The sequence below is a fragment of the Pseudophryne corroboree genome, chromosome 11, assembly GCF_028390025.1.
Source record: "Pseudophryne corroboree isolate aPseCor3 chromosome 11, aPseCor3.hap2, whole genome shotgun sequence".
Lineage (NCBI taxonomy): Eukaryota > Metazoa > Chordata > Amphibia > Anura > Myobatrachidae > Pseudophryne > Pseudophryne corroboree.
In genome coordinates this window covers 295,606,541-295,620,384 of record NC_086454.1, presented here as the reverse complement: position 1 = coordinate 295,620,384, position 13,844 = coordinate 295,606,541, and the positions used below count along the sequence as shown (strand labels likewise).

The window sequence follows — 13,844 nt, the reverse complement described above, 5'->3', positions numbered from 1 at the left end:
TCATTCACCATCTAATGATTTTTCCAGTCTGTGCGTAGCCCAGGACCTACTCCTACAATGCGATAGATTCAGGCTGATCGGGCCGGAGCTGACCTCACACACGCCTGGAAATACTTGGAAACGCCTGAAAATGACCAGTTACCACCAGTGGTGCAAGTAGAAATATTTTCTTAGTGGTACTAAGTGCCGAAAAATGGGCGTGGTCATGTGTTGTGAGGGGGCGTGGCCACATGCTGCAAGTGGGAGTGGGTACATGACACTAGCAGCGAGGCCACAGGACAGACCATTTTTTTTTTATCTGGAGGCAAGGCTAAACATATATAGTAATGCCTCCAGTATAACAGAACTATATAGTGATACCTCCAGTATAATAGAAATATATAGTAATGCCCCCAATTTAATAACAATATATAGTAATGCCTCCATTATATCAGGAAAATACGGCCACTGTCGCACTCCCAGTAACCCTGACAAAGTGGGAGGAGCATCATGCTGCCAAGCACCATGGTCTTGTTGCTTTGTGGCACATTATAATTGTGGTAATGGCAAAGTGTGTGGCAGTGGTACTAAGTACCCGCTGCCAAATTCTTATGGGTACCCGCATACTTGCACCGCTGGTTACCACCCACAAACGTCCGCTTCCTATCAGTCAACCTGCGTATGCCTAGTGATAAAAAAAGACGCTGATTTCTTTTGCAGTTTGGCCTCGCGTGTGCGCATTATGAACCGTACACATGCGCAGCTGATCGATAATCGGACGCCTTGCGAATTCGCACAACAGCGTTCAAGTCTGAATTAGGCCCAACTTTTGCTATTTACATTGTTTAATCTTTCATCTTGTTTGATACTGTTATTCACCAAGGACTTTATATGATCTAGGCAGAGTTGTTTGTTTTGCTTGTAAACAACACAAAATTGGACAGCAAAAATAATCAGCACTTTCTGGATGACATGAAGGACATACTGAAAAGCACAGAAGGAATATTAGAAAGCTATGTCTAAATGATGTATGTACTAAATTAAAGTTGTCTGAAGGTGTCAGACTGAGTGTGTTTGGGAGAAGGATGTGTAGCTTCAGCACTTGTAGGTCTGTCTACTGTGAAACAAGGAGGCAATCAGGGTTCATACAATAGGCACAGTATTGTGACGTTCCATCAATAACCAAACATAAAAACACTTGCTACTTTGTATACAATAGATGCTACCCTGGTTTATTTCCCTTACCTGCACATGGTTCCTGAGGTCCAAGCGTCGTGCCCATAGGACAGCGAGTATGTAGCAGACATAAAAGCAGGCCACTAGCACCACCATGACCGGATTCTCTGAGATCTGGGAGAAATACTCTGCTGTGCGGGTGACGTCAATCTGCACCGGGGGCACCAGGAACGAGGATCCAAAGAAGGACAGGTGTTTGCAGAGGCAATGGACCCTTTCTAGGGTGGTCTGAGGCCCCACCTGCGGCACACAGTGATATAACACATGGGGATGGTTAGGATAAAGTTTGGCACTTGACTTACCTTAAGATTATGCTCCAAATTTGGCAACAGTCCCTACTTTCCAGGTCATTGTTTGACCCAAGAGTGTTTGCATCAGATTACACGATTTGTTTACCAGAACTGCATGCTAGTTGCAAGTCTCTGGGGGAGATGTATCAAAAGTTGGAGAAAGATAAAGTGGAGACTCTGATAAAGTACCACCAATCAGCTCCTAGCTGTCATTTTTTAAACACAGCCTGTAACACGGCAGTTAGGAGCTGATTGGTTGGTACTTTAGCTCCATACACTTTATCTCTCTGCAAGGTTTGATATATCTCACCCCCATCTGTTCTTAAACTATATTGCTGTATAATTTAGAGTTACACGATTATAAGGAATAGTGGCAATTTTGCATTTTATTACCCATCAGTGGTGAGACACCAGCGTCTTCAGGAGATACATGAGGCATTTGGCCATAAGCCATCTTGTTCTGGTCACATTTATGCTAAAAATTATCTATAAATCCTTTGAGAACTGATACGGGCTTCTGGAATGCTGCTAGCACATTTTGCTGAAATTTACATGTTTCTAATACATCTTGGATGCGCTGTATGTTTTTACCCATTACTATTGTCTTATTTAGTCCCTAATGTGAAGTTGGGCACAAATTGGGCATCTGTGCTCCTGTACTACGTTCATGAGAACATGCATATATATTCAGTGACAAACGCAGGATTTCTAGAGGGGGGTTTCCAAATGAGGCCCACAATCTCCCACTCTGCGGAACATTAGAGCAAGTGCGGGAGTCTTGGGGAGCGGCAGAAGAACCTAGTAACAACCCTGGCCATTAATGTCAACATTAGTCTTTTTATACACTGGATACTGGATGGATACTGGATGGAATGCAGTAGTAATATTTGACACTATAGATGGTCTCTAGAATAGGCTGTATTGAACCTTTAAACAATATAAATAAGTGGTCAGGAAAAGGTTAAACAAAGCCTAATAAACAAATACACAAACCAGCTTTTATGTAAAGCACTAAGCATTTAGGTTACTATTGATTAGTAAAACGGTATAACACGAAAGGTAAAACATCTTTTAGAGTTAAACAAGATAACTATCGTGGGCGTTAATTACTTAAATAGATCTGAACTTGTCAGTATTGTCTATCTGATATATGCGGGATATGATTGTGCATTATCTGCATAACACTTTCTCATAGGAGTTTTATCATGAAACGTTCTAGTATAATACAGCATACATTCTCTTGTGCTACATATGTAATACCCTGGAACTGCAAGCACAAGGCAATTGTGGCACTACAGGTGCCAGCATGACTGTGTAATAAAAGTAAAAGGTTTGCTGGAGCTGCATAGAACTGAGCCAGCAGCATACAGCTTGCAGCACAGAAGGGGTTGACAGCCTAGCTCACAGCAAGACAGATCAGCCTTCAAAAAGCAAAGGCAGGGCTCACCAATTTGCAGCTCAGGGCGAGAAATCCCAGATGGAATGTCTCCCTGGGAATAAAAGGTTACAAAAGGCTCTCATGTAGCAGCAGCTTGGTCTTTGCAGCCCAGAAGCCTGGAGTGTTAGCTAGGAGAGAAACGTGGTGTGTGAGCTGGAAAGATGTAGCCACAGTGAGGGCTCCTCACATGTTTATTTGGGGAGAGATGCCAGACGCAGCAAGGCACCTGACAGAGGGAGAGACTGCAATGTGAGCGCAGCAGTACTCGGAATCCAGTGAAAGGGTGATGCCAGGAGAAGAGTCTGTTACAGGTGTGAGTCTCAAGAGAGGATGTATCTGGGTGAGTGGTCGGAAGCCATGCGGCGTGATTAGAAGCCCCCCATGGACAAGAGTCCTCACTATGACAGAGAGAGAGAGATGGTAACCTGGTATGTGTAGCACTACTGGTTACAGAATGCCCTGGTATGTAATGCTGTTCGCCATATTTATGCTGCTGCAATTAAGTGATGTGCTGGAGGAGGTGCCCTAATGTGGGATCGAATGTAACCATTAAGCTTTGTGCTGGAGGAGAGTGTTCAGAAGTTATCCCTGCTATATCCCTGCTTTATGTTAAATAAACTTTATGCTGTTTTATGAGATGGCCTGGTACCCAATTCTTTATGCGCTGCACCGATACCTGTAGTCCACTCCCACAATGTAATTAAACACCTGATTATTCAGGGGACCCTCTGGAATCTGTGCCTGAACCCATGATAAGCCAGGGCAGAGTAAGTGTGATGCACTATACACAGTGACTGCAGTTTTGCATACCTAGTACCAGTTGGGTTTTACACATACAATTTATCTGAATATTATCTAAAATTGGATTTGGTGATATGGGTTATACTTTCTCATACACTCTACCAACTTTAGGTGTTTTCTCAAGCCAGCCCCTGGTAGTTTGCTCTCTAATATCTAAGGCTTGGGCGGAGGCGCCGAAGACCGAAACCACTGTCGAAGTAAAAAATATTACATAGAGAGAACATACAGACTCCACACACTATGCTTGCAAATACGCCCAGCGAGCACAGCAATATATGGTAACATACGCATTTACACAGACATGCCACAAAGATAGATCCAACACATATTTCATACAGCACATAAATTGAACATACCAAGCACCAGACATCACAGGGTTTTAAATTATATAATGGAGTAACGTCATGTATGGGTATTATTGGAGTGGAGCAAGATGGACATGTCGTGCTTGGTATCAAAGTAACCAGATTAATATGTGGATTCATTTGATGCCTGTGATTAAGTTGTAGCTCATTGCAACAATTAGTTATGATTAAATGTAGGAATGTGAAGTCACTTTTACTGGAACAAAAAGATTCTCAAAGGAGCATGTGATAGACAGGAAATCCGAGACCAGCAACCTTGAACAAAAGCCCTCACACTGACCAGTGACTCATCATGAATGAAAAAGTTCCCTCCCCCAGACAAATAACAAGAGACCTGTACACGCCCCCAACTCTCAGTGTATTGCTGAACACACACACACACACACACACACACACACACACACACACACACACACACACACACACACACATGGCCCTGTTTTTCCCAGATGCTGAACGAGATGGGTTTCTGCTGATACTTTGCTGTGAGCATGTAGAGGGAGCGTAGTGAGCATTTGAGCAAAATATGGTAATTGTATTGCTGCCCGTGTCTGTATTTGAATTACTTTGTAATAACTGCTTACTGTATAAACTGTAACCATGTAACTATATATATACTGTACATTGTGATATATTGAATACATATCATTTTAATAACAAATATATACATCAATGAGCTTTGGAACTCAGATAATGTGTGGGTGTATTGTTTTCTCTTATGGGATGTATTGTTTTTGCGATGTATAGCACACATTCATAGCACATGGTAATAAGATGCCCAAGCGTCCGCAGTATATATTAGAGCTGGCATTTTAAATATTTGTTAGAAAATCATTTGACTTGCACACCACCGACACAGAAACCCATTCAAATACCAGGTGAGCCAAGGTTACAATAGTGCGTCTGAAGATGCAGGACCCGTACTGCACATGTGCAGTATGAGTCCGGCGCAAGCGCAATGTCGGGATCTGAATCAGGCCCAATATGACCTTCCATCAATGTATGTCACTGACACTAGCTTATCATGCACACAGAATATTTGTATGTATACATATGTATTCTGGCCAGAGACCCTGACACATGCCAGTACTAACCCTGCAGCCATCAGATCGCCACTTGTGAATCTCCGGATCCCAGAATGCACATTCTGCAGTGAATACAGAGACGCTCAGCTGTAAGTTCTGTGTCTCAGTGGTGTTAGGAGGGGACACGAGAAATGTCTGTTGAACTGTTGGGTCAGGGAACACGTCCGGGGTCAAAATCCACGTGTGGAAGTCTTAATAAGGGAAAAAACGAATCTTGTGTCACTATCATCATTATCAACAGTGCTGACATCAATATCCCATCTGAATGTGCTTAACATTGATTGCATTAGATCCACAGCACGTACTCATCCACTAAGTAGCACAATAATGCAGTAAGTAATGCCCCGTGATAGCACATTAGACAAGGAACCTAGGGCCTAATTTAGACCTAATCACTGTTGTGCGTTTTCATACAGCGGGCGATGAGGTCTAAACTGCGCATGTGTATGCACCGCAATGCGCAGGCACGTCGTACAGGTACAAAGCGGATCGCCACTCAGCAATGGGTTTGTGTGAAGGATTCATTCACACGGGCAATCGCAAGGAGACTGACAGGAAGAGGGCGTTTGTGGGTGTCAACTGACCGTTTTCTGGGAGTGGTTGGAAAAATGCAGGCATGTCCAAGCGTTTGCAGGGAGGGTTCCTGACGTCAGTTCCGGTCCCGGACAGGCTGAAGTGTTCCCAGCGGCTGAGTAAGTCCTGGGATGCGCAGAGACTGCACAAAATCTGTTTGTACAGCTCTGCTACACATGTGTTCAAACACTTGCAAAGCAAAAATACACTCCCCTATAGGCGGCGACTATCTGATCTCAGGACTGCAAAAATACCCTAGCGAGAGAACAGGTCTGAATTAGGCCCCTAGTGCAATAACTTATATGGTGCCTGATTCTAAGCCACATGTGATGCTGATGTTCATGGCGCTGAGTGATCTTTTGCTACCGTGCGAGCAAAAAAATCCCTAAAAACTTTGTAAGCAGAAAAACGCTTCCACGATTGAGATGCACGGTATTAGAAATGTCGTGGAAAAGTGCTGGGTGGTCACCGGGAGGTGGCCCATCTATGAGCATGTTAAGGGAGTGTTGAAGGTGCGTAGGTTATGTGTTTGCTTACACAAACGCTTCATCACTCTCATTGGAGGCCATACTTTGGGGCTGATTTATTAATGGGTTTTATCATACACAAGTTTTAAAACTCATTGCATATGGTAAATGGTGCTCTAGCCAATCAGCTCACGATTGTCATTTTTAAAAACACATGACCGTTAAGAGCTGATTGGCTGGTGCACCATTTATCATACACAACGAGTTCTAAAATTTGTTGCGTATGATAAAACTCATTGATCAATCACCTCCATTGATGGAAAATCTGCACCTGCCATTGAGCTGATATAAGTTTCGATGGTGAGTCCGATGGTGGCGCTCAAGGACTCACCAAGAGGTATCTCAGCAACTACATTCGCTCAAAAGTGGGTGTCTCAGTCCTTGCACATACATACGCACCAATGAACACCAGGATAGGCTTTGTAGTGCCATTTGCATAAAGTCGCAAACGAGCGTCCGCTAATAGACACAGCAGCCTCTGCATCACCCTCTGAATCCGGCCCACTAGTAATACGCAGGCTGGAAAGTTACATTAAAACATCCATTTTCAGATCTATCAAATTGTTCCCCATTATGGATGTGCAGTATTTAGGCCCTCATTCCGAGTTGTTCGCTCGCTAGCTGCTTTTAGCAGCAGTGCAAACGCTAGGCCGCCACCCTATGGGAGTGTATCTTAGCTTAGCAGAAGTGCGAACGAAAGATTATCAGATTTGCTCGAAAATCTTTTCCTGCAGTTTCTGAGTAGCTCCAGACCTACTCCTAGATTGCGATCACTGCAGACTGTTTAGTTCCTGGTTTGACGTCACAAACACGCCCTGCGTTCGACCAGCCACTCCCCCGTTTCTCCAGCCACTCCTGCGTTTTAGCCTGACACGCCTGCGTTTTTTAGCACACTCCCGGAAAACGGTCAGTGTCCACCCAGAAACACCCACTTCCTGTCAATCACTCACCGATCAGCAGAGCGACTGAAAAGCGTCGCTCGCCCCTGTGTAAAATTGCATAGTTTTGTGTGAAATTACGAGGCGCGTGCGCCCTGCGGCCCATACGCATGCGCAGAACAGCCGATTTTTAGCCTGATCGCTATGCTGTGAAAAATGGCAGCGAGCGATCAACTCGGAATGAGGGCCTTAGTGCAATGATCACACACGTAAAAATACACATTAATAGGGTGAATGTATTCATATAACCATGTGGAATATTGTGAAGGAAAAGCATCTATTTGATCGGCGATCTCTGTGAAAGTGGTCAGATGTGAATGGATGATATATAGTATATGGCACAGTACCATATTTAATACATACAATAAGACTTTAGTAAGACTGGTTTTCCTGGACTGCTTTGTGTAACTACAATGAAAGTACCAGCTCTTACCTTCACCACTCTGCCTTGTCAGATGTGCTTGGGACACACATTTCAGTCCATGGTACAGGTCTAGTCCTACACCCTGATCAGCAGAGACAATGATGACCAAGGTTCTTCCTGCAGGCGGGGCCTCCAGGGACAGCTGTAGAGCCATATCAGCTGAGGTCTGGATGGAAGTTGGGGTGTTTGCAGAACTTTGGGGGAGAAAGATCTGTCATTGGAAGAAGATTAGGATTTCAATTTGTCCATAAGAATATTTTTCAGTAGGTCATTAGGAATGTAAAAGTGTTGTTTTTTTCCTACATATAATGTAGGCAGCCATTTTGTGGCCTGGTCCTAAGGCTGTCATGTTACTGGAACCAAGTGGAAATTACAGGCTGCATTCTCATACATTTTCAGTCTGTTTGGAAAATGGCTGCCTCAGTGATGTCACTGGTTCCTAGTTATCCCATAGGCTGCATTTTCATGAGTATTGCTTAAGACTACTCAATGGTTGGGTGAACCAGCTGTAGGCAATAGGTGCATTATAATGATTAATCACACACACAGGCATAGGGCATAGTGCGGAAAGCTGAAGTAGCTCTTAATAGGGGACAGGACAGGTTACATTGCATCACTAGGCCCCGCCCACTTGTGGTAAAATGGTGTGATTTGTGGGTGTATGGAAGAAGGTACAACCAAAATGATGCAATTAAAAGAAGCAGGGCTCCCACTGTGGTACATTAAGAGTGTTTCTGTGTGCACTCAGGTCCTCCCCGGCTGGCATCCCCTGTCGGTGTCGGCATCCAGAGCATGAACCCTACATGCTCTGCCTATGTCACACCACTGATCCCACAAACATAAGTGGTGCCACATTAAAAAATAAATAAATGGATCGCAGTGAATTATAATTTTTGTTGTTATTATTTTTTAGGAATCCTCTTTTATTCTGGAAATATTCCAAGAGAGATTAGAGTCATGTGACAACAAAGACAACAAATCAAACATCATACAATGGATCATAGAGTTCTCAGACCTGAACGTCATCTGACAGGTTGTGCACGGAAAGCTCTTGGCTTCTATTCAGGACTGTCAAACTTGCCACGGTCCCGGAGATATTGACTGAAGAGTCTATAGTAAACGGGTTCTGCGGAAAACTCATCATCTACAGAAAGAAGGAAAGGACCAACAGCATTATCTATGATTACACTGCAAGAGAAGTTAGACTATACAGTACGCCTGACTAATCTTATATTATTGACTAGCTGTTTTATCCGTTCTTCGCACAGGAGTTTCTTATTTTCACGGTTGTACATATTAATGAGTGTTAAAAATTTGGTAAATTTATAGAGATGTAAATATGAGACGTCATAATGTAAGTAAATATTAATTCATGGTTCTTGCTGTTACCCGAGGAGCACCCATAGCAGATATGGTAAAAAGTGACAGGACCATTTTTGTAGTTTATTAAATTCTACCCACTGGAAGTGCAATTCATATTTTCATCTGATTGCCCATTTGGGCGTTATCGTTCACGCAACGCAAGCCACGCATCGGTAATGACATCATTATGTTCAACCCCCTTATTATCCCTTTAGGGGAGAATTGTTAAAATTCTATTTACGTAGCTTTCCTATTTCCCACCTGAAGTTTCCTATTTCCCACCTGAAATTCTATGATGATTTTCATCTTCCTATCGGGAAGTAAGAGAATTAGTGATGAGTCAGTGAGTGCGTGAGTGAGAGATACGATAAAAAGTGACAGGACCATTTTTGTAGTTTATGAAATTCTACACTCTGGAAGTGCAATCCAAATTTTCATCCGATTGTCCGCTTGGGCGTTATCGTTCACGCAACGTAAGCCACGCATCGGTAATGACGTCATTATGTCAACCTCCTTTTCATCCCCTTAGGGGAGGTTCATTAAAATTCTGATTACGTAGTATTCTGATTTCCCACCTGAAGAATATCTATGTTAAATTTCAGCTGCCTAACATATCGGGAAGTAACAGAATTAGTGATGAGCGAGTGAGTGAGTGAGTGAGTGAGTGAGTGAGTGAGTGAGTGATGGCTTTCACATTTATATATATAGATCAGTAAAATATACTTGTGGAATATCTACAGTATGCTGCATGTTCCCTTACAATTCCCTTACAATGTAAGTTATCAAGGGCAGGGCCCTCTGTCCTATAGTTCTCTCCATCTTCTTCTCTTGTTTTCCTGAGCCATGCCACCTGTGCTCCTTGTCTTTTGTCTCCAACTCCTTTCATAGACTCAGATACCCCTACATTGTGTACAGGCTCAGCTCTCTGCAGTTTACTGTACAAGACAGTGTGTTGTCCTACCTGTGCACCAAGCCCTCATTCTACATAGTCTGTCATTTTATTCCTGTATGTTGTGGCTAGATAGACTGTAAACATTATATGTAAAGCTACACTGATACAATGTATTTCTCTATCCCTGCGTCTGACATCACCAATTTCTTCACCCCTGAGTCAGGCACTATGGGGTCTATGTACTAAGCTTTGGAGAAAGATGGATGGAGATAAAGTACCAGCCAATCAGCTCCTAACTGTTATTTTTCGAACACAGCCTGTGACATGTCAGTTAGGAGCTGATTTGCTGTTACTTTGGGGTACATTTACTAAGCAGTGATAAGAATGGAGAAGTGAGCCAGTGGAGAAATTTCCCCATCAACCAATCAGCAGCTCTGTTTCATTTTATAGTATGCAAATTATAGATGTTACTTCAGTGCTGATTGGTTGCCCTGGGCAACTTCTCCACTGGCTCACTTCCCAGCTCTTATCACTGCTTAGTAAATGTACCCCTTAATCTCTGCCCACTTTATCTCTCTCCAAGGCTTAGTACATACTGTAGATACCTAAAACCTGTTGCCATAGCAACAAATAAAAAATGAGTCCTACTCTGTGGACAACATCAACTGGTGGGGTGATATAGTGAGAGAGTCAAACAAGTAACAGTAGTGCCTACAGCCGCCCCAGTGCCCTCTTTACCCCAAAGTATAGCAGTCCTGCCATATGCAGACTGAGTATTGTATATAACAGTGAGTACCAAAAATTCTCTTAACCTTGTACAGCACCATGGAAACATTGTGGCACCTTAAAAAGAAAAGATGTTTTCATCCAGAAATAATCTCTTTTCTAGTACAGTTACTCTATTCTATTGATAAGTATTTTCTTCTGTGTGCCCAGCCAAGGGACAGTATATGGCAGGTATACTCTAGCTTTATAACATGCCTGTGTGAAGACTGCGAGAAACTCAGGTGCTGTGTCTGCTCTCTGACATGTTTCTGGTCACTCGTCACCTGACAGCAAGCTAGGTGATGTCATACGTCATCCCCTAATTATGTTACACTATGCATTTTGCACGCAGTAAGGATTTATTCGCAATGTGATTGACAGTCGGGGACCATTTGGGGGCAGGTATGTCACAACCGTTTTCACTGCATGTCACAGTTAACAATTGCAATCCGGTACACAGAAAACATGGCGCATACTCTCGCACATTGATGCTGTTAGGGGTATGGAGAGTGGCTGTAGAAATCCGTGGGCGATGGGACAATAATTGCAGATAGTTGGAGCCTGCAGAGTAGACTGAGAGACAGCTTCAGGAGAGCATGCAAGGCCTGGCAGGTGGCCATCACACATCTGAATAATATCTAGAAAAATCTAATATTAAACTTTATAATAGAGCAAAAAATATACAATCTCTGTACTGAATAGCTAAGGGTAGTTTAATTAACACTCGTAGCAATTAATCAGATGCAACTATCATTTATCTAATACAGTCAACAAAATATTAGCTAGATCCTAACTGGCTGCAACGTGCTAAACATTAGTTACCTGAATTTGGACAGATGAGACAGACTGTACTACTGACTGCAGCGCAGATTGAGATGGGAGTATGAATTCTGCCACTGGAATAGGAAAAGACAGAACTTGTTGACCAATCTCTGAGGAGTTCACACTGGAGGAGGGAACAGGTTAAAGGATTAATTTGAGTCTGAGCTTAATCAGACAGCCTCGGCAAGGTGATATTTATATATATATACATATATATATAGGTAACAGGCTGTATGGCAAACAGCGGCACTCAGAGACTGACACAGCGAGAATAAAGTGCTGGTGCTTTTAATTCATGGCTGACAAATGGCCAGAAAATAACAAATTCTGCTAGGGTATGTGAACTTATGAGCACAACTGTGTATATACATACATAGTAGACTTGGGGGTTAATTTACTAAGATGGGAGTTCTATTTAAGATGGGTTGTTGTTACCCATAGCAACCAATCAGATTATACTTCTCATTTATCTAGCACCTTCTAGGAGATAATACCTGGAATCTGATTGGTTGCTATGGGCAACATCCCATCTTAAATAGAACTCCCAACTTAGTAAATTTACCCCATGGAGTCTCTATAAGGGATTACCTGTTCAGGTATATGGAAACTGTTGGGGTCTGCAGTGTAACCTTGTCACGGAGATTGGTAAGTGTGGCAAGCTGGAGACCATTCAGTACATCAATAGCTGATTTTGCCATGGAGTGTTTCTAAAAAAAGAGATGTAAAAAAGTCTATTTCAGTTTTCTTGCTTTAGTATCATTCCTAGCGTTTATTGTATATTGTGGTGTAGTAAATTATAGCACCCGCAATAGGGAAAACAAATGCATTTATAATGTAACAACAGTAACACACAAAGTTTAAGAAAATGTATGTATGTGAAAAGGAAGGTAAGGAACGGTCTTGCTCCTAAGAACATGCAATCTAGAGATAGAAGGCAAAGTTGAGGCAAGAATATGTGTGGCTTGGAGATTGGGGCAGTTGTGCTGTGTGGGCCCAAATCAGAATTGCACACAAGTGGCCTGCATATATTGCTTACACAGAAATGACTGTGCACATTGCTTGTATCATAAGCTGTACGCATCTATGCACTTGCACTGCTCTCATCTCTCCGCATGTTGTAGTCCCCTTCTTCACTGCCAGGGGGCAGGCATAACTCCACATAGCCCAAAAACACATCTACATGCCCTCAGAACACTTATGTGACGCGCCAACTCACTGCTGCCACTCAGTTCTGACCATTGAGTCGCAGATAAGACTATGATGGATATGGCTCGGAAGTGCTAGTAGTTGCTCATAATTGCATCTGATCAGACACAAAGGATGCCCAGTGCATACCTCCCAAGTGTCCCGATTTTCGCGGGACAGTCCCGTTTTTTGGGGACTGTCCCGCTGTCCCACCCGCGGGCCGCAGTGTCCCGCGGTGGGGGGGCAGTTGGGAGTCTCTGTCTCTCGCTGCCCTGCTTAGCAGAGCAGCGGAGAATAGACGCTGTGCGCATGCACACAGCGTCTATTCATTGGAGACAGAGGGAGAGGAGGCATGCCAGCGGCTCACAGAGCGCTGGGCATGCCCCTTCAGTGACGAAAACAGGGGGCGTGGCTCGCGATCGCGTGTCCTCCCGTGAAAGCCACGCCCCCTTTCCGCATGCCACGCCCCCTTTTCGGGAGCGCGCGCTGCTTCGCCGCGCATATGTCCCTCTTCACAGAAGACAAAAGTTGGGAGGTATGCCAGTGCTAAGTATCTGCAAAACAGAGTTGTGTTCAACTCTGACTCACCCCAGTGAGAGCAGTATCAGGGGGTTGTACCCAATAGGGCCTCACTCATAGGGGGTCATTCTGAGTTGATCGCTAGCTGCCGTTGTTCGCAGCGCAGCAATCAGGCTTAAAATCGGCATTTCTGCGCATGCGTATGCACGCACTACGTATGGGTACAAAGTCCTTTGTGGTTTTGCACAGGTTCTACCTAAGTTTTCAGTCGCACAGCCGGCCGCAAGAAGATGGACAGGAAGAGGGCGTTTCTGGGTGTCAACTGTCCGTTTTCAGGGAGTGCTTACAAAAATGCAGGTGTGCCAGGGAAAACGCAGGCGTGGCTGGGTGAACGCTGGGCGGGGGTGTGACGTCAAAAGCCAACACACCCACGTTAGAATCAACGCACACGGAGAGTAAGTCCAGGGCTGGTCTTGTTTTGCACAAAATGTTTTTGCAGGCGCTCTGCTGCACAGGCGTTCACACTTCTGCAAAGCGAAAATACACTCCCCGGTGGGCGGCGACAATGTATTTGCACGGCTGCTACAAACTGCTAGCGAGCAATCAACTTGGAATGACCCCCCATAGTTCAGTCGTGATTTTA

General features: G+C 43.9%; 1 protein-coding gene across 1 annotated transcript; it reads right to left on the bottom strand.

Moving 5' to 3' along the window:
• Positions 1–795: 795 nt before the first annotated feature.
• Positions 796–12,275, bottom strand: LOC134968756 (polycystin-1-like protein 2). The gene is made up of 7 exons (XM_063944248.1): positions 12,086–12,275; positions 11,498–11,621; positions 8,672–8,800; positions 7,666–7,867; positions 5,204–5,385; positions 1,168–1,455; positions 796–963 (listed from the first exon to the last, which is right to left on the bottom strand). The coding sequence occupies exons 1-7, from the start codon at positions 12,193–12,195 to the stop codon at positions 796–798; spliced, it is 1,203 nt and encodes a 400-aa protein (XP_063800318.1). The 5' UTR covers positions 12,196–12,275.
• Positions 12,276–13,844: the final 1,569 nt, after the last annotated feature.

Bases quoted from the DNA above. Each gene is read 5' to 3' on its own strand.
- LOC134968756 (XM_063944248.1), bottom strand. From the start codon at position 12,195: ATGGCAAAATCAGCTATTGATGTACTGAATGGTCTCCAGCTTGCCACA. The intron at 11,622-12,085 runs GTAATCCCTTAT...TCCCTCCTCCAG, and splicing joins GTTTCCATATACCTGAACAG to TGTGAACTCCTCAGAGATTG. The intron at 964-1,167 runs GTTTGGTTATTG...TGTGCTTTTCAG, and splicing joins AAAGTAGCAAGTGTTTTTAT to TATGTCCTTCATGTCATCCA.